General features: G+C 39.1%; 1 protein-coding gene across 6 annotated transcripts; it reads left to right on the top strand.

The window, feature by feature from the left end:
* The first annotated feature begins 8,634 nt into the window (after window positions 1–8,634).
* On the top strand, window positions 8,635–20,000 carry TOB2 (transducer of ERBB2, 2). Of its 6 annotated transcripts, XM_081958253.1 has the most exons (4): window positions 11,652–12,040; window positions 13,983–14,055; window positions 16,184–16,259; window positions 18,861–20,000. In XM_081958253.1, exon 4 carries the CDS (start codon window positions 18,947–18,949, stop codon window positions 19,964–19,966), a length of 1,020 nt encoding a protein of 339 aa, XP_081814379.1. In that variant the 5' UTR covers window positions 11,652–12,040; window positions 13,983–14,055; window positions 16,184–16,259; window positions 18,861–18,946; the 3' UTR covers window positions 19,967–20,000. The 6 variants fall into 6 exon arrangements, with proteins under 6 accessions (XP_081814384.1, XP_081814381.1, XP_081814379.1 ...); XM_081958255.1 differs by lacking the exons at window positions 11,652–12,040; window positions 13,983–14,055 and adding an exon at window positions 8,661–8,709; XM_081958254.1 differs by lacking the exon at window positions 13,983–14,055.
* The last annotated feature ends 1,357 nt before the right edge of the window (window positions 20,001–21,357 follow it).

The raw sequence follows: 21,357 nt of genomic DNA, 5'->3' as shown, positions 1-21,357 counted from the left end.
ATGGTTAGCTTAAATTCAGATGGTTTGTCTCATTTGTTTCTGAAATCTTGCCCTACAAATGATTTCAAAACAACAATTATCTAATCAATTAAATCTTTCTAACAAGGGAATGAAGCACTGAATCACCTGAACTAGAGGAACATAAAACCTAATGTACTGATTAGAATAATTTCTTGTCCTAGTGAGAATCACTTGTTTTCTAAAAAATTCCAGCCCAAAATCTAAGTCTAATATAGATTGTAAAAACAGTCTAGAAAATTTAGTAATCACATCAAATGGCATCTACTGAACAATTAGAAGAAAAATGTGAAAGAAAACAATAACAAACACCCTTCTATCATAGTAGTTTTAATACCAGGAAAGATTAGTCAGTCTATAATTAGCTATAATTAGCACTCATTCATCCTCCATCATACTTCTCATCAGCTGACATTTAAACTCAAAGGAAATGAGTTTTTTCCTGCCTGTCAAATGAAAGGTGCCAAGAAGCACATTAAGTCACTTTGAGATGCAAAATACTATATTGTATAGGAATATGTTATTAATTGCAGAGGATCTTGCAATTTAGACATTAGTTATTCTATGGAAATATAGTCAATTGTAACAGAAGAAGCAGTTCTGTGTTCTGGTAAATACCAATAACTATTAACATATCTGGATTTAATTTTTTATTAGTACATTCCTATTGTTTCATACTATTTAGAAATGACTATAGTAAAATACCTGGAAATTTCAGGACTAATACTATTGGAATTTTACAGTAATTTGCTTCCAATAAAAATGAATTAATTGATGTATTAATATACAATTGCTTATGAATTTACTATTACTGTCTGTCTTCCTAATTATCCTTAACTAATTCTAATATAAATATGAATATGGTAGACTATTACATAGTGATGAGTTATCTACTTGAAAAAATATGAATTCCAAATGATTGATCTGTATTCCTAAATTCCTTGGAATAAGAATCAATGGCTTTTTCACATAAACAATTAATTTTAGTCAAGTATTGTGACAGTTGGATTTGAAAAAGGGCCTTGGATATGTCTTTTTAAAGATAAGGAATACTATCTGATCTCCATTAATTTAGGATACTAATTATGGATTGCAATTTTAATTACATTACTTTTCTATGTCTAGAAAAGGAAATATTAATTTAGGAGAGTAATTATGGATTGCAATTTTAATTACAATTCTTTTCTATGTCTAGAAAAGGAAATATTCTTATCATTGAACAAATGACCTTTTAAAATCAATTTAACTTCACTATTCATCAAATACAGCTGCTGAGAACAGAAAAACAAATTATTTTACTTATTTTTTTGAATTAGTAAACTGCCCTTCTTCAAAAGGGGGCTCTTATTTTATTAACATTTTATGCCTTTTAATGGCCAGTCACATTAAATGTCTTCAATTTTAAAATATAATTTTAAGAATAAAGGACACTGTCATATCTATATAGTTATGTTTCAATTCATTTTAATTAACCTGTTGTCCAGTATTCAGCAATCTATAGGTATTTCAGTGTTTAACAATATGTATATCTACCATTACACTTTTCAGTTAACTACTGTACTGTACAATACTACTGTATTGTTTTTGATTTGGGCTTCAAAGGAAGAATAAAAGATTCAATTCTTAATGCAATTGGAGAAAATGTTTTTACTGGGTCTATTTTTATTTATTCAAAAAGGTTAAAATACAAACTCCAAAAAATCTAAAAAAAGAACAAAACCCCCACACACCAATCAAGACGCTAAAAAAGGAAAAGGTGCATCAAAAAACCCGAATACATTTACACATATTACCACCACCACCCTACTTGAATACCGTTTAATATATTAATACAACATTGATTCTTGTAGATCTTGGGATTTTTAGTGTGTACTTTTCAACATTAAAAGTTTCAATTAAAAGTAAATATCCAAAAATATATTTCCCCCCTAGATTTAGACCTATTTGGGGTGGTGGGTGGTGGAAAGCTTTGCTTTAAATACTAGTTGGCATATCTGGGTCATTTATTCAATGCCGGTAATTATCACAAAAGAATAGTACAATATAATTGAAGAATTTTGTCCCAAACATAATAGCTAAGCTATTCAACTAAACACCCTTAATCTATGAGCTATGCCAACAAATAGGATTAACTTGTTGGGAGAAATGTCCTTCTGGGTTCGGCTCCAAGTGGGGAAAAAAGACACTGGAGACATGGAGGCTGCTTGGAAAGATGGTTTAATGGTGGACAGGACCACATGGCCTGAGTCCTGAACAGAAAAGGTGATCACATGCTTCAATGTTGGTGGAGAAGAGAAGAGAAGGGAAGAGAAGACAAGAAGAAGGGCTTGCAGGGATTTTTATAATCTGTTCTGCCCCACCTATCTGTTTCCTGTTCCTGTGTAAGAAGTGTATTCTGATTGGTTGTCAGACTCCCATGGGCCCGTGCAAGGGCAACCCTCTAGGCTGTTTTGAATCCAGGTTTGAGTTCAGATGCCATGTGGTCAGTTGAGTAAAGGCTTATTATCCTGCCTTAATCCCATCACAGCTGAAGAGGAGAACTCTTTATTATGTAAAGTGGACTAGCTTGGCCTTCTTAATGGCCCATTGATAAAGTGGGGATGGGCAGGAAGCTGTAGGAATTTAGTGTTTAAAATGTGTTTCTCCCTTTTTCACATCCAGGAAAATATAATATTCTGCCTTATCAATATTTCCTAGGATATTTCATTTTTCTGGGAGAGGGCTAGGTGATAACTTCCTACAATCCCTCCTTTTTTTTTTTCAAAAAAATGTGAGTGGAACGCACATGTTTTTGACAAAAGATAAAATTGGTCAGATCAGGGAAACTTAATTTTTCTGATGGAAAAGCATTGAAAGAGACAGCAGAAGGATCCCTTCAGTGGCTCCCAGAGAGCTTTCAACCATGAAGGTCTTAGCAACCAGGGCACAATTTCTGGAAAGAAATTTACAATATCCAATTTACCATGCCAATTATTTTCAGGTGTTTGATATCACTTTCTGTGAGCTTCCAGACTACAAGCAAGCAGAAGTCCCAAAAAAACTTCACAGCCATTGAAGGATTCTTCCTTTTAAAGAAGTACAGGCTGCCCATTTCCAAGGGATTTCTTTAACTTGCCCTGGCTCCTATTTTAGTGAGGCCAAATTGAGTTTAGCTAGTGTGCAATACAAGCTATTTAGTATTTTTTTTTAAGTTACACACAATGAGCCCAGGGACTCCTATCAGAGACCACCAGTGCAACATGTCCTGCTTTACTGGGCAATTGGGCAGCATCATTTATTTTTGAGTCACAGGGTTTGAGTTTTGAAGATCCTTTCTGCTACTCTTCAAGTGGGGGAATTGCCTGAGGGGAACTGACCCTCCCCTATGGGATTAAAAGGGAGATATCACTGCTTAGGCTTTTTTTTTCCCCAGGGGAAAAAAATCAACCTAAGAAAAGCTTTGTGGAGGAGATAGTTTCTGAATGGAGCCCCCCCCTCTCCCTCTCTCTCTCTTTGTGTGTGTGTGTGTGTGTGTGTGTGTGTGTGTGTCTGCTTCAAAATACAGAAAATACAGATATTTTGGACAAAATTTCCCTCCCACCAGCCAGGAATCTAAGGTGTTCAGAACTTGCTGTGCTAGCCATTCTCAAATACAATTCTTACATGAATACATTAAACTGATTACAATATAAATGAGACAGGAAAGAAGAATTACAATTACAATTTCTGTGAAGGAGGCAAAGAAACAAAACTTTACAATCAGTTTCCACCCTCCCCCATAGTCTTTACAGCTGTCTTCTGGGGATAGAAGAGAGTCTTTTGGTCTTTACTTCTTCATCTCCTTTAGGGTTCTTTCATGTCTGCTAGGGTGGCATGCTTGGTTTGGTGGTAAGGCTGGTAAGAGTGGTCAGTCAGTCTTGGCAGTCTGTCCCAGGCTTGGCTAAGTTTTTTTTTTTTCTCCTCATGTCAGGTTTTATCAGGAGGCAATCACCAGCAGCAAATTGGAGAGTTATGGTTTGAGCTAGCAGTCCTGTGTTTCTGAGGTTAAAAAAAAAAGAGAGGCCAAGAATACAGTTCTTTACAGACATATCTTTAGTCTCATGTTGTGGAATATCATCCATTCTGTCCAAGTGTGGAAATCCAAACATTATTTCAGGAGGTAGACGATGTAAATTTCATGGAACATGACATTCCCACTGCCTGTATGATTGAAACACTTTTGCAGTAAGATGAGTAAATTTCCAAGATGGACAACAACTTGTGTTGCAAACAAACAAACAAACAAAATCTCATAGGGTAGAGCACCTTGACTCATAAGCGTTTAAAAATGCACTCAGGTGTAAAAGAGGGAGGTAAGAAGAACAGCTTTTAAAAAAAAATGCAATTTAAAAAAAAAAGGTACTTTGAGTCAACACTCCAAAATATCAAATTCCATTCAGATGGAAGCAAATTCTCATTAAGTATGTTAAAACATTTACAAATGTAAGCAAAATATCTCAAAATCATTCCTTTTTATAGGTTTAATTAAGCATTTTAAACCTCAAAAATTTCAAGAAAAAAAAATCAAAATTGTATTCAGAGCAAAGAAATGTAACTGCATAATTGTTATATGCAGATAAAAGATCACAATAGTGAAAGGTAAGCGGGAGCAGATCACCCATTTACTCCAAATTTCTCAGAAGAGAGGGGGGGGAAAAGTGGTTAAAGTGAGGAGAAAAAATTTCAGCCTTTAATGACCCAAAAGGAAGGAGGGAAAGAAGGAGGGGGGGGGGATGCCCAGAGGCATTCACAGGTATCACTGGGGCATTTCATACACACACTCATGGTAAAATGAGCAGACATTCATTCTCCCCGCTTTTCCTACTTCCCTCCAAAGAATGACCCAGAAGGAAGAGGGGGGGGGGGAATTCACACAGGCAATCACGTGGATCTCTGCATCCATTCACTTATCACTCCCTGGGGCATGAGGGACACATACTCACATTCATATTGCAATCAGACCTTCGTGCTTGCTCATGCCAAACAATCATAGGTATTTCAGGAAGCTTTTTTTTTTTTTTCACAAGCCACCAAGCTTCATTTTCTTTTATTAGAGGATCTCACCCTCCCTTCAGGTTTGGAAATGATAACACACATGCATACACACACATACCATTAAACAACCTTGTAACTGACTGCTTCTTTATATGAAAGGGAATCAAACTACATTCATACCAACTTTACCATCAACATACTCACATTTGCACTGCAATCATTAATTTCACATACAAAAATCCCATTTCATTCGTTCTTCATGCAAGGCAGTTATTACAATTACTTCAGGGAGCTGTACATAAGCCAATGAGCTCCATTTTCTATTATTAAAGGATCTCAACTTCCCTCCAGGTCTGGAAATGATCACGCGCACACACACAGAATTTCTTAACAGACATTACATCAAATTAATCAAGTCCAATTACCTAGGTCTTCCATTCAGACAGGCTTTACCTTTTTGTTACCTGCTAAATTTCTTACTTTTGCTTGAAGTGACCCCGTTGTCCTATTTCCTTAAGCACTAGATTGTTAATACCTGTCTCTGCCCTGGGGTGTTCGTTTCTAATTTGGACCTGCCAGCGGATGCTGGCTAATTTTTAAAGATCCAAATTCTATCTTGATATCCCAGCACGCGCTGGCATTTTTAAATATCAAGATGTATGGAGACTTTCATTAACACATCATTTGCATCTGGGTGGGGCCCTTGATTCATCTGATGGTGGCCAGAAAATCAGCAAATTTGTTGACAAAATCTAAATCAAAACTGCCTTCTGGAGGCCAGGTTTTTACTTTAGGACTAATAAGAGTAGGTTGGTCAGAAAAATGTGCAGAGGGTTTTTACTCAGGTTGAAGGCAAACCTTTAGTAGGAATTTCCTTCATTTCATACATGCACACACAAGGCAACACTCTCCTCCTCCCCCCCAAAGGGAAAAAAAATCTATACTCACCTGAAGAGTACAATCTTCTAGGGCTGAAAGACATGAGAACAAGGTTCCCTCCCCCACAGAAAAGGCATTGTTGGAGGATTAGAGGTAAGGGAGGGGCGTGGGGGGGGTAGATAGCTTGCAGGCAGAGTTTGAAAAAAATAAAACCATTAGTTACTAAGCAGATAAACAGATAAACATTATGGGGATATCACAGATGAGAAATGGGGTCTGGATTCACATGCTCCAGGAAAGAAATGGACAGGTAAAATCATTTAGACACACAATAAATGCAAGGATGAAACTTTTCTTGCAAACATTTCCTGGGTTGTTACTTTAAGGTATAGGCAAGGAAGGAAGGAAGAAAAAAGTATCTTTACTCTGTCTCTGCTGGCCAAAACAGATGCAAAGCAAAGATTCCCTCCACCTTCACTCAGTTTTTGTGGGCCCAACAAACTGAGCGAAGGCAATTTCTGCCAGTTTACTCCTTTCTTTCTTTGAACACTTTAAAATTCTTGTCTTTTGGATTGGAGACATCTTAGTTACAATTACCTTGAGGGTGCACAAAGACTTAGACATACACACACACAGACAAAGAGGGAAAAACAAAATCATTCCCACCATGAATTTCAGTTAAATTGGGGAAGGCACAAATCTTAAGAAACAAAAACCACGTGGTTATATAGAAGACAGAGAAAGAGACAGACAAGAGGAAAAAAAAAGAAATCCCACCATTTCCTTTTAAGTACCTTTTCAGCCAAATTAGTTTTTCCTGTATCATCTTTCAGCAAAGCCCATTTTCTACAATCTGCTCTTTTTTTTCTTCATTCCGGCCAGGACGGGCATTTGCTTTTCGTCCCAGGCCCCCAACAACTCCCCTAGGGGGGTTTCCATGGCTACCCTCGAGCTACCGCTTCCCATGATCCCGTTTAGATGTGGGTTCACTTCGTCCTAGCCGGGTTTGCCACTTCGTATTTCCCCACTTTACTTTCGCGTCCTTAGAGGACCTTTCGCGCCCTTTTGAAGGGACTTTCTCTGTTTGCCCTTCGGAGGGTCTTATTGGTGCCCTTCGGAGGGACTTTTCTGGGGGTGCCCTTCGGAGGGACTTTTATCGCGTTCCTCACCGCGGGAACCTTCTCTCGATTCGCGCCCTTTCACGCAGGGACTTTCGATTCGCGCCCTTTCACGCAGGGACTTTTCTTACAGTTTCAAGTCTTGGGGAAAGAGACCCGGAGGACCAGCCGCACAGTGACCCAGGAGGGGTGCTGTCGGAGCGGGTATGCGTACCTCCCTTTTTCTCACTAACTTTCTTATGGGCTTTAGCTTTTTTTCTCTCACAGGACAAAAACAGCAGCAACAACAAAAAATAAAAAATCCATTCACTTTTCCATCCATTTTCACACACACTAGTCACACACAGGCAGGCATACACACATTTCCCATGCTTTAAAATTAAATTTTAGAGAATTAAAATTTAGAGGTACTCACCTTCTTTCCAGGCAGCCTTTGAGCTCAAACTCAAAACCCCTTTAAAGCCTAGATCCAAATGGCTAAGGCCAAGATAAAGTCCACCCACAGACTCAATGGGGTCTGTGCCGGCATGGGAGGCTTACCTGGGCCATATCCATTTGTTAGGCTAGCTTGGAGTCCCATCTGTGGTGTGCCAATTGTTGGGAGAAATGTCCTTCTGGGTTCGGCTCCAAGTGGGGAAAAAAGACACTGGAGACATGGAGGCTGCTTGGAAAGATGGTTTAATGGTGGACAGGACCACATGGCCTGAGTCCTGAACAGAAAAGGTGATCACATGCTTCAATGTTGGTGGAGAAGAGAAGAGAAGGGAAGAGAAGACAAGAAGAAGGGCTTGCAGGGATTTTTATAATCTGTTCTGCCCCACCTATCTGTTTCCTGTTCCTGTGTAAGAAGTGTATTCTGATTGGTTGTCAGACTCCCATGGGCCCGTGCAAGGGCAACCCTCTAGGCTGTTTTGAATCCAGGTTTGAGTTCAGATGCCATGTGGTCAGTTGAGTAAAGGCTTATTATCCTGCCTTAATCCCATCACAGCTGAAGAGGAGAACTCTTTATTATGTAAAGTGGACTAGCTTGGCCTTCTTAATGGCCCATTGATAAAGTGGGGATGGGCAGGAAGCTGTAGGAATTTAGTGTTTAAAATGTGTTTCTCCCTTTTTCACATCCAGGAAAATATAATATTCTGCCTTATCAATATTTCCTAGGATATTTCATTTTTCTGGGAGAGGGCTAGGTGATAACTTCCTACAAACTGAACTGAGCTCCAGGTTCTTTAGCATTAGAAAAAAAGTGAATAAGATTCTGAAACCAACTCACAAATGCAAAGTATGAAAATATCTTTGAAGAAAAACATAGACGTCAGTCAATAGAAGCTGATAAAACACCGTGTTGCCTTCCTTTTGAACATCGGAGCTTCACCTTTTTCTCCAGTGGCTTTTTATTTGAGAATTCCGAGGCCGCTTTTTAAATAAAAACTACACTTCCCATGAACCTTCTTCGAACCGTCCGAATTGTTCTTTGCATGCGTAGTAAAAAAATTTAGCTACTGGTTAAGTCAAATGGCCAATCTGCGGAACCCTTCATGCCTCTAGCCAATCGGAAGGCTGTTGCTATCATGGTGCTGTTATTTTTAGAACTGCGTGCGCTTCTACGCCCTGCAGGCTGTTCTTCCGAGTTCTCTGCTTGCGTCTGAAGTTACGTTGACGAGGATGATGCACCGGCGCACTGGTGAGAAAATAGTCCCTAATCATGCGCATTCACAGTTCAGCCAAGGGAAACGTACTCCATGAATAGTTTAAATGCCATCTGACAGCCGTGTCTTGTGAGGTTTTGTTTAGGGGATGTGAGGTGATTTACATATCCTTCAGCATTTGAGGGACGAAAATAAGCAGCAAAATATGTGAGATTAAATATGCGGGCCGCGGACTTTAAGCGGAGGAGTAAGTACGCTCCGACAACGTATTGTTTTGAACAGGTCCGCGAGCGGCAGGACCGCAAATGACGAAGTTGAGGGATCATCGAAACGCTTAACTACCTGCCTTAAAATTAAACTGATCGACTGGGAAACGCACACACATTGCGCTTCGGTAAACGTTGCGAGTTTTTGTAGGCCGTACGGCTGTGTCCAAAACAAGAAGGCTGCCTCTGTCCCGCTCTCTGTGCCAGGTGAGACGGCCCTTCCGCCGTGGGGGAGGCAAAAGTTGAATACCAGCCTCCCCACCTACGGACTACCACCAGCCCTTCTCGAAGGGAAAGTTCAAAGTCTGCTTCACCAGGTCTTTATTAAGAAAGTTGAGGCCTCCACAAAATAGGATGTGTTACCATCAAACACTCAGCAAGCAGTGGTTACTAGAGTACCCTTGGATTTTGCCTTGTCTCTTTGAAAAATTAACAATGAGCAAGTTTAGGATGTCTGTTGGGACTGACTTCAGGCAGGGATAAAACAGGCATACTTTTTTTCCTGCTATAGACACATACAGGTAGTCCCCGACTTCCATTTGTTTAGTGCCAATTCGACGATAGCAAAAGTAATGACTCAGAATGCACACTCATGATGGTTGCAGCAACTCCATGGTCATCTGGTCAAAAGTTCAGACATTGGCCATGTCCTGGGGTCATGTGATCACCTTTTGGGACCTGACAAAAGTCAATGGGGAAGCTAGATTCACTCAACAACCCTGTTACTAACTTAACAGCTGCACTGACTTTCTTAACAATTGAGGCAAGAAAGATCGTAAAATGGGGCCTCAATTATGGTTGCAAGTCTACGATTACCTTTGTATATCTGTATGTATATTGTTCAAACAGGTGTCCCTTTTCTGCAGAACTTTTTTCAGAAATAGGGTAAAAGTAGGGTTTGCTTATAGGTGTTTGTCATATGCAGATATCAGAAACTGAGGAAGGTTTTGGAAAAGCTTGAAATTCTACACAATATTGGGTACATTGTGGGAGGAGAGTTATGTGTAGTTTATAGTAACAAAAACTGACCTTTACCTTTTATTAAAAGCATAAGACTGTTTCAAAACCATACATGTAGGTACCGTATTTTTTGGAGTATAAGATGCACCAAGGTTTTGAAGAGGTAATTTTTTAAAAAAGGTTTTGCATTCTGCAGACCTCCCATAAAGTGCCCATTTTTTGCCAAAACAGGCCCATTTTTTGTCAAAAAAAGGACATGCAAAGCCTTTAGGAGGCTTATAGCCTGCTCCTGGGGACTGCGGGGGGGGGCAAAATTGAGCAAAAACACAGCCCGTTTTCGCTCATTTATGCCCTCCCCAGCCCCCAGGAGAACTCTGGAAGCCTCCTAAAGGCTATGCATTTTGCAACGGGGGTGGGTTTCAGGAGGCTGTATTCAGTGTATAAGATGCACCCAGATTTTCAGACTTTTTTTTTTAGGGAGAAATTTGCATCTTATACTCCAAAAAATACAGTAATTTTTCTTTGGCCAGGTAACTAATAGAAATAGGCACTGGTATCTAAAGTCCATGAGAAGAACATTGATCATTATGATTGATAAAGAATATTTATAGCTCAGGTTTGAAATGAGGGGTCCTTTGTGCTCTATGAATTTGGGTTTTCTCCCCCAACTAGGTAACATCATATCATATTTCATTGGGTAATGAACCAGCTGCAAGAAAACAACCGAGCTCACACAGCACCAAGGACCCTTTATTATGACTGAATTAAGCCACTTGCTTCTGCTTGCAGTCTTATTTTACCATTTAAAATAATCTTAATACTAATACATTAGAGAAATGGGAGGAGAAATGTTTTTGGAAGTTAGCATGAGTAAATTATATTTAGGAATAACCTGTTCTAGGAACTTGAATAATTCTATTAGGAAGTAATTCTATTTGCAATTACAATTCTAGTATGTACATCATTGTGATCTATCTTGCATATATTTAGTACAATAGCATACCACCTTTTTGCATTGTTGCTTAGATTTTTGAGACATCATTTAAGGATCTAAATATGAATAGATAAGAGTAGCTGAAAGAATGTTTTATATTGAAGACTAGTTTATTAATGAGGCAGCCTTCTGCAAAGTTTTCATTCAAATGCATTTGTGTATTAAGATCAGCCTTCAGAAAATTGCATTTTATATGCAAGGCAATGGGAAGTTTCCATAGTATTTGTGTGTCTAATGCAGGGTTGTTTTTGACCAATTCTATCCCATCAGGAGTAAACTCTGCTGTTCTCACATTTCCTAAATTTTAACCTACCAACTGTCTATTTGTTTCATTAGAGAAAATGGAAAATAAAGACTTTCTGTTGTCTTCATTAAAAGTGAATTGTAAAGTCTTGGTTTTCATTTGAGATACTAATACAGAATCGGCAGCTGTGGTTACTTCTGATCAAATAAGTCTTAGGTAAAGGGTTGAGACCTTCAGGTGGTCCAACTATTTTACTAAGTTATTGGAACTGTAATAATGGGATCTAATCTATATTAAATGATACTAACTAATGCAAAAAAACGACTAGTAGAATTACAGTATGAAGGGGGTAAATTCAATAACACATAGTACCCCCAAAAATTGCTGTTAGCGACAGATCGATTTTCCTTTCCGATCAACTTACAAACATTTGCAACAAGAGCGAAGCGCACGCCACGGCACATCGAGAGTTAAATAGAAACCGACGTTGGGGAAGTAGTTCCGGCTCACCCTCCCCTCTCCCCTTCCTTGTCCTTTGCAAGTCGCATCACCATGGGTGTGGAAGAGAATATCCTTGCGCAGGGTTGCTAAGGGTGAAACTTTTCATTTACTTTGCTCACTTTGGGCCAGGGAGAGGGTGGCTTCAGGCTTCCCGCGGAGGGAGGAAAGTAAGGAAAGAAGGGGGCTCTCCAATCAGTACCCTCTCACCCCACTTCTGATTTGGCCTATAGAGGGGGGAGAAGTTATCGAAATAGCATCCGCACGGTTTAAAAATATATATTGAATATACCACATCAGCGCTTTGTGAAAAAGAAACTCCCTAAAAATATCTGGAAAGAAAAAGAAGCCACCAAACCACCTTTCCTGGTGCTGAAGGAAAAAAAGGAAAAAGGAAAAAAAAAGTAAGTAAATGCTTATGGCTAGAGAGGGAGAGGGTGGGCACAATCGAAGAGTATTCCCTATAGTTATACTGTTTACATTTGTTTGAAGAATGCCTTTTTGACCAAGTTTGCCGTCTCGACACCTTTTCCTATTCAAGCTTGTTTTTCTCCGCTGCTCCTTTAAAGGTCGATTTCACCCTTTTTTAAGGGGCCTCTTTCAGAAGCCTCCGGTCTTCCGAGTCGGGGGTTCTGAGAAGGCATGTCGGGTTCCTTCTCCGCCAGTTTCCCCCCTCCCCTCCCCGGTTCTCTAGGGGAGAACGGCTCTGCCTTTACGAGAACTGCCTTCCCTTCTAGTAATATTGTTTCCCTTAGAACATTGCTGATATTATAGTATTAGTTTGAAGGGCGAGGAAGTCTGAAAACCATTTGGCTTGAACGACTCCAGTTCACCATTTTGTCTTCGCTCATTTTATTGGAATCGTGACCCGACTATTAAAAGAAATTCCTATAAAACGGATTTTGGTTAAAAGAGAACATACTGCGGACGAGTCTTCGTTTTTTCTCTTAAGGATATGAAAATGGTAGTGAATATCAAATAATGGAGGGAGGTGGAGTGAAGGGGGCACAATGGAAAGTCGGGGGGTCGAGCTCGGGAGTTTATTTCGTTCCCTTTAGCTTAATCCGGATCAATGGCCAGAGCGGCTTTGTCTAAAAAGTAGTTCCATCCCTTTTATACTCGAATTTTCTCTCCCCGCCGCCTCCTTATGATCTCGTTTGTCACAAACACAGACCTGGGAAAAAAATAAGATATGCGGGTTCCCCCCCCCCCCACCTCCGTCCGGAGTCTTAAGACGGGTAAACTTGCTCTTCCTTCTCAATAGGGTGTTTCTTTTAAATTTAAAAAAAGGCTGGGTTAGGAGCCGGAGAGGCTTGGTGAAATGAAATAGCCGTAGTCGTTCCTGCAGCAATACTTTCTGGGTATCAAAAACGCACTTTCCGGCTTCCACCGGTTCCCTGTTCGTGAGGTAAATTAGACTCGGCATTTTCCTTTGGCCCACAAAGAGACCCTGGGGCCTAATCAGCGCCTTGGGCCCCGCGCAACCTGGGATTATTTGTTTTTCCGCGAAAGAGAGATGCGGGCCCTCGGTTAAGCAGGCTGGCTTTTAAAAGCAAACTCGGCCAGCCTTCCGAAAAGACTTGGGCTGTTCCAGGTTTCTTCCAGGGAGAAGGTCAGGTCTCAATAACCTTCACTCGGGCACGGACTCTTTTTTTTTTCCCCGCCTGCCTTCGGTGGATTTCGAAGGCGTGTTTACACGATTCCCTTTAAGGAGCACGAAAGGGATTTAGGGCCACAAGTGTATCTTGACACTTCCATGGGCTAAACGGAAGCCTCCGCGAGAGGGCCGGCAAAATAGCTCTCTTGCTCTGTGGTGAAAACGGCAAAGTGGCTTCTCTTCTCCCAGGAAGGTTACACCTCAAGACTTGCCCTGCCTCCGCGTGTAAAAGCTTGGAGAGAGGGGGTGTGGGTGTGTGTTAGGAAAAGGGTCCATCCTGGGTCTCCCTTCTAGGTAGGCAGGGTTGCGCTGGGGGTTGAATAGATTTCTTATGGCCCTCCAGCAAAGGAGGAATGAAAGAGTCAGGAGTAGGCGCTGGTGCGCTTTGCCAAGTGTCTGAGATTTCCTCAGCCGGCCTCCCTCCTGCTCCATACGCTTCTCCGCACACAGCAGAGAAAGAGGGCGAGGAGAAATCGGCGATTGTAGCTGAAATGCGAAATGGCAAGGGGGAGCGCTGAGGGGGGGGGAGGAGGTTGAGCAATAGAGCGCAAAGCGCATGCGCCATGGAAAATTTTACACGGCTTAGCTGAGCAGGCGCTCGCCTGGGCCAGCTTTGGCGCAAAGCAAATGCAGAAGGGTAGTTAAAAGACAAAGTAGGTCACTTACTCGGGCGTTCCATTTTGTAACAGATGCTGAATTCATGAGGTAGTACGGCTTCGGAGACACCCGAATTGAGAGGAGGCCAAGAGACTGTTCACAGAGGTAGGGTCATTAGGGAGGCTTCATCAGCGAATGTTGGCAACTGCGCTTAAGGAGGTAGGGGGAGGGGCAGGCAAGAAAGCCGCCCGAGACCTTTCGGGGCGGAGGGGGGGGGAGGTCCCTAGGGGGAAAACACTACATCCACTTCGCACGTGTGTGGAGGGTTGGGAAGGAGTTGGTGATTTGTCCGTATAACCCTACGGGGGCAACGGATTTTGACAGAGGAAATACTAGGTTGAGCAGTTGTGGTTCGAGAACGTTTCTAGGATTCGCCGTCTGTTCTTCCTTCGTCTTTAAATCAAATAACTTGCGTTTCTGTAAAGAGCGGATTGGTGTGAAATTTGGTCGGTTAAACCAAAGCTCCTCTTTAAATGTCCCCTGTAAGCATACATAACAGATTAATCAGGAATTCAGATTTTTTAATTGGTCAGTGTGGCTTTTATTTTTTTAAAGTACTTCTGATCATCAGCCTAACAGCCACTCTAGATAAATAAGAACATTTTTTAAAGTTCTCTAGTATTCTATGTTTAAAGTATTTTACTCAATACTCTGACTAGGCAACTATACACTCCTCCCAAATAAATAACTATATTTTAGCTGCTTATATGCAAAATCATTGAGTAATATTGATTACAATCTTATGGAGATTATTTAATTTGTTGTCTCATGGATATAATTGCCACAGGCAGAATAATTGCAATTATATTTTATATTCTCAAGATAATTGGTTATTTTGAAATAACTTGGATTTTATTATTGAAGCTCTAGAAAAAAAACCCAAAGATTTAATTCTGTTATTAGTCTCTGAAGTTGTCTCACTTGTTTCCAAATAAACAATTTTAAGGATTAAAGAATTCTAATGAGTGCAAGTTTACTTTGCTAATAATTAAAGCTATGGTGTTATTTTTCAGATCTTTTTCAAAAAATTATGTACCAAATTTGGAGGATTCTTTTGTGTTTAGTAAATTTTTGTTCTGATTCTATATTTGAATATATTAAAATGTACAATATTGTGGGAGGTCCTTCAAAAAGATTTCTTGGTACTTTTAGTCTGATGAGAAATCTATTCCAGAAAAATTCAAAGCAAAATAAAACATCCTTGAATAGAAACATAAGGCCAAGTGACTTCGACTGATTTGACTTGCTGCCTTTCTGTTACTTGATCTAATTACTATTAATAGATCATTGTGTAGGTCATTGTTTCTTATTTCTTGGGTTTCAAGACCATCAGATTAAAAAAAGACTGAGTAATTTACAGGTTTTTTTTTTAAAGATACTTTTTTTTTAAAAAGGCACTTAACATGTCTACATTAGAACAAAATGGATTTCTTTAGATCCAAATGTTGCTGTTCTCATTATATTTATTTGGCAGTAAGCCCCTTTGAATCTGGAAGGACTTAAGCCTAATTATTCAGAAGTGAGCTGAATGTGATTTGCCTCCTGTCCTTGAGAAAGTGGCAAACAAGAATAGTATTTTCTGAATAACATTTTTCTTTTTGTATGTTTCTTTAGGATGATTGACTGATTAGGATAAATATTTAGTCATAAATTATGGTATGCATGTTGAAGACCATAGCCTTGTGGCCCAAAAAAGGAAAAAAACCTTTCACAGTCATAAGTTACTTTCCTAAATGTTCTAGTTTCTCAAAATAATAATTTAACAGTACACAAATACGAACCATTTTGTATACTTAACTTTATGTGTTAGTCGGTCTTGCCTCCCAAATTAAATAGGCATATTCAAATAGTTTTGGTACAGCTTATAGTCTAGTTGCTCCTGGAGTTTGCGCCCTCCTGTTAAGCAAAGTCAATGGGAAAACCAGATTCACTTAACAATCATATTACTAACTTTGTAACTGTAATGATTCTCTTAACAACTGTGGCAAGAAAGGTAGTAAAATGGGGCAAAATTCACTTAACTGTCTTCCTTAAAATGGAAGTTTTGGATTCAATTGTAGTCATAAATCCAGGACTACATGTGTGCTTGAAGAATAGAACTTTTAAAGTCTTGTATTTATGCTCCCATTTACATTTTGATGCAAAGCTCTGCTTTATATTTTAAGAGATTTGCTGGGTTAAAACAAAGACCTGTTTTCTCTAATATCTTAATTTCCCATAATGACTTAACTAGATACCTATGGAAAGTCCACAAACAGGACATGAGGGCGGTCTTCTTCTCATTGGTTCACAGCAGCTGATAATCAGAGGTATGCTTCATGTTAACCTGGAGATAGCAAATAGCCTTCTCAATTTAATAGCCATTTATCATTTTATTCTTCGTAAATTTATTCCCTTTGGCAATCTCTAGGCATTAAATATTTTAATCATTGAAAGAGGAGGATTTACTGCCAATCTTTGTATCTCTTTCCAACAAATGTACAGTTCCCATACATATCTGCTCCTTAAATACCAGAAGGTCAAGATGAAAGAAATGACACTGGATCATGCATCCTTATCTAATTTTCACAAATTGAACTGACATTTGAAGGGTGCTGTCTCAGATTACTGTTTCGTGGGAAATTCCATAGTTTAATTACTGTAAGAGATTATGGTTTATTAAATACCTCACTTTGTCCTTTTGCCACACCATTTAATATGCTTTCAAGTATTGGTACACAAATGCAGTTGCAATTAGAAATGGCAGATATGCTGACACAGATGTCTAAGAATGACGCTATGACTGAAAAAAGATAATTTTTCTTCCTGTTCCTCAATGGAATGCTGTTCTAGTCCCAGGTTTCCAGTGAGCTGCTAGCTTCTGAATAGCCAATAGTTTATCAGAATACTTGCCATAAACCACCACATTTTGTAGTGCATCATTGAAATTCAACTCTATTATTCATTTTTTGAATGTTTTATGGACCCAAAACAGGCTGTTGAGTAAGGTGCCAATTAAAAACTGGATCTGTTACATTGCAGGTAAATTGATGATACATACAATCCTCAATTTAAATAATCTTATATATATTTTCTAGGCACTTAAGAGTATTATTGGACAGTTAAACAATGTGGATTGAGAGAGACAGCAAATCATTTGGTAGTGCAACCCCACTAAAAGAAGATGTTTGGTTAAGAATTTTTTAAACTAGTCTGCATGCCTCACAGAAACCATTAAAAGCATAATTAGATATTTGCATCTTTACATGTTATAGTTTAATTGAACATTCCTAGGGTCAGTAGTTACTTGTTAATTCCTCCCCAATATTATTTTTTGTTCATATGAAATGATGCTAAGGAAATAATGCTTCAAATATTTAATTGTTTGCTATTAGAACAATAGGGATGGGAGGCATCATAATTTGCTTCTCAGTTTATCTCCTTGTTCAATAAATGTACTGAACTGCTATATCTAGTAGCTTAAAATGAAATTTAAATGTAACCTTGATTGTTATATTTAGTATCAGATATTCAGAAGGTAGGTCTATCAACACATCAACATACCATAAATTGGGTGGTTGTGGTAAATGTGCTTATTAATATCATTTGTATCTGTATAGAACATACTGTTCCAATGTTAAATACTGTGAGTGCCTGAAGATACCAAGTATCTCTACAGACAGACAGATGCACAAATGAGAGGGGGGAGGGGGAGAAAGAGAGAGAGAGAGAGAAAGAGAGATCAGTGCAGTCATTGGATGTCATGACATACAAGTTTAACATTTTATTGTTATGAAACAATGTTTCCACGCTATTTTGAAGAAAAAGAGAAATTGGGTAAAAACCTACAAAATGAAATTAAGCAGTTCAGTATATATTTATATTTCTTATTTCTTAACTGCTCATCTCTCTCAGACAGACTCTGGGCAGTGTACAATGTAATAAATAAATGCAGACCGAATATAACATTTATATAGGCTAAGATACATATTTTTTGGAAGCAATAATTAGATCCAGATTGAGTTATTTATTTAGAAGATTTATATGGCCGCCTACTCACTCTGTGACTCTGGGTGGCTTACAAATAACAGTGATTACATGACTAGAGCTATAGTTTTCAGATCATGAGAAACAGCATTCCCAATTCTTTTCTGTTCAAATCAGCTCTTTCTTAGAAGACTTGCATATACTTTTTGGAGATGCATTTTAAGAAGTATACAGATAAACTGGAATATGTTCAAATGAAGTAAAACAATAACAATGTTGTAGAAAACAAGTCATCAAAATTATGACGAATGCTTAGGCAGTGCATCATAGATTTGAACTAAATCACTTTAAAAGGCTCTTTTCAGTATAGTAAAGTTATATATTCACACATGCATATGTAAATATATAGGTTTGCATGTATATAATGTGCAGGCACTCTAAAACTTTACTGAGTATGCTGTACTATTAAATTTCTATTAGAGGACATGGCAATATTGCATATTAAATCAGCACATTTTATTCTTTTACAAATACTCTGGCTTTCAAAATCTCAGATAAATAACACTTGGCACATGAGAAAAAGTGACTTAATTTTTTAAAATAACTTTGGAGACAACCCAATAGAAAAAAAATATTGTGCCAGTTTATACACTCAAGACAGTAGTTACTTTCTGGTTTCTAAATCACTTTTATGTCCCAGTTAAAAAAAAAAATCTATAAAATTATTTAAACAAAGCTGTACATTAGATTGGAAAATCAATTCCTTAGTATCTTAAAATCCCTTGTAAAAAACTTGATTTGTCCACCATAACAATCGCTCTGAAATTGCATACAATTTAATATATAGCAATTGCTTTATGAACTGTTTTAAAACCGAACTATTGCTCTGCAATAATATTAAATATACCATACTAACTGCTTTTCTTCCTTTTCTCTTTTTCCAGGATTGTTTGGAGCCAAAATCCATTTATGGTTGTATCCTTTGTCTATTTTTAATATACTGCCCTAATTTGCTTGCTGTAAAGGGAGTATGCATCTAGAGATCAAAGTTGCTCTGAACTTCATCATCTCATATCTGTACAACAAGCTTCCACGGAGACGAGCTGACCTGTTTGGTGAAGAGCTAGAGAGGCTGCTAAAAAAGAAATATGAAGGTCACTGGTATCCAGAGAAACCTCTGAAAGGTTCTGGTTACCGTTGTGTTCATATTGGAGAAACTGTAGACCCCGTAGTGGAAATGGCAGCCAAGCGGAGTGGACTTGCTGTAGAGGATGTGCGAGCCAATGTCCCTGAAGAACTCAGTGTTTGGATTGATCCTTTTGAGGTTTCTTACCAAATTGGTGAGAAAGGGTCAGTCAAGGTCCTCTATCTGGATGACAGTGAGGGCTGCAGTGCAGCTGAGTTGGACAAGGAGATCAAGAGCAGTTTCAACCCTGATGCACAGGTGTTTGTACCTATTGGAAGCCAGGACAATTCCTTGTCTAATTCTCCATCACCATCTTTTGGTCAGTCACCTAGCCCTACATTCATCCCACGATCTGCTCAGCCAATTACTTTTACCACTGCTACATTTGCTGCCACAAAGTTTGGCTCAACTAAGATGAAGAAAGGCGGAGGAGCTGGAGCAAGCACCAATGGTACAGGGGTTCCACAGCAGCCACAACGTTTGGTCCGTTCACCCACCAATAGCCTGCTGAAGCACAAAGGCCTTTCCCTGTCTATGCATTCTCTGAACTTCATCGGGGGCAGCCCAGCCCCTCAGTCTCAACTCTCCCCCAATGCCAAGGAGTTTGTTTACAATGGTGGATCACCAGGAGCCAGCAGCCTCTTCTTTGATAATGTAGCCACTGAAACCCAGGCTGGTGGCATTCCTCCTGAATCACAGTTCAGTGCCAGTAGTGGCAGCAGCTTTGACATGGCTCAGGTTTTTGGTGGAAGCACCAACAGCCTTTTCCTGGAGAAGACACCCTTTGTGGAAGGACTCAGCTACAATCTGAATGCCATGCAGTATCCCAATCAGTCGTTCCAGCCAGTGGTTTTGGCCAACTGACCATCATAAGAGTATTCTGGGGAAAACCACTTCCCCCCCCCAAAAAAAAACCTGAGAGAAAAATAATTAAGAAATATTTGAAATCTTATAAATATAACTTCTTGGAAAGAGATGAAACTTCTTGTGTCATGCCAGGGAGCGCTGCTGAAGCACTGATTCTTTTTAAAACTTGTATTCTGTGCTTTTTCCTACCTATTGTTGTATGTTTAATGAAAGAGGCTATCCTTCTTGGCCCAGCAGTGGTTGGAACCAGAGTTACTTTATTTAATCTCCCATGCTGCTCATTGGAACTGGTCTTCAAATATGCTTGCTGTAAGGATGGCCTTGTTCAGGTGCTGTCATGTTCTTCATACCCAGATGTCTTGAATTTTCTCAGTTTTTCAGATGGCCTAGGATAGGGATGGGAAATGATTAGATACCTCTGGTTGTGTAACATCTCAAGCACTTCCTGGGGAGACTTGTGGTTTGTTTTCGTATATATATATATGAGCAGCATAGATGGTGGGATAAATTAGTTAAATTTCTTAGAACTCTCAGATTTTATAATCTTAGAACAGAAAACAAAGTTTATCTTATGCTAACTGGTGATGACAGGGTCTTGCAGTGAAAATATTATTTCCCTGGAAATTCCTCTTATCTGGAGGATAATATGACATCTGGGACAGTATTTTGCCTCATGCTTCCTACAAGCCTCTTTTCTTCTCTAGTCTTCTTAAAAGCTAGATTGTGGTGGATTTTAGGGAAGCTCGGTCCCTTTTGCTAATAATATGACAAATAAATAGAGCTCTATATGAAAATTCTTCTGACCTGTGAAAAAGAATTATCCTTGTATATTGCACTCATTCAAGAGTAAGGGTGAATGTTGGTTTTTTTGCTGTTTTGTGCCTGAGCAACATCTGTTGATGTTTCTCTGGATTAATCAGTTGGAAACTTTGCCAGGTTCTATGCTCTTCTGATTGGTAGCTGATCATTTGATTACTAGTTCTCATAGAAAAGATGGTTCTCCTACTTTCAAATATTATAAGCACTACTTTTGACAGGGATGAAGGAGTTATTGTATAGGCTATTCTCTGAATGGATGGTAAGAGGGTTTGCACTTTGAATTTCACATCTCCTAGGACTTTTGACCAAAAATGTTACATTTTTCATTGGAAAGGAATCAGGTATTCTTGTATAGAAGAGCACCTCATATACCTGTTCCAGCTTGAAGTTGTTCCATCTCAAAGCTCTGCATCAGGGATGAAGTGGGCTTGCCATAGAATATCCAAGTGATTTGAATGTGAAGAAAGTGTTCACTGATAGAAATGTAGAGTCTGTCCTTCCTTATTATTGTTGGTGAGCTAGCAATCCCAATTGTATTCCGTATTTCTCCTTGTCAGCAGGAGAGGATG

The sequence above is a fragment of the Natrix helvetica genome (assembly GCF_964273705.1).
Source record: "Natrix helvetica genome assembly, chromosome: 6".
Taxonomy (NCBI): Eukaryota; Metazoa; Chordata; class Lepidosauria; order Squamata; family Natricidae; genus Natrix; species Natrix helvetica.
This window is presented reverse-complemented; position numbering and strand designations above follow the sequence as displayed.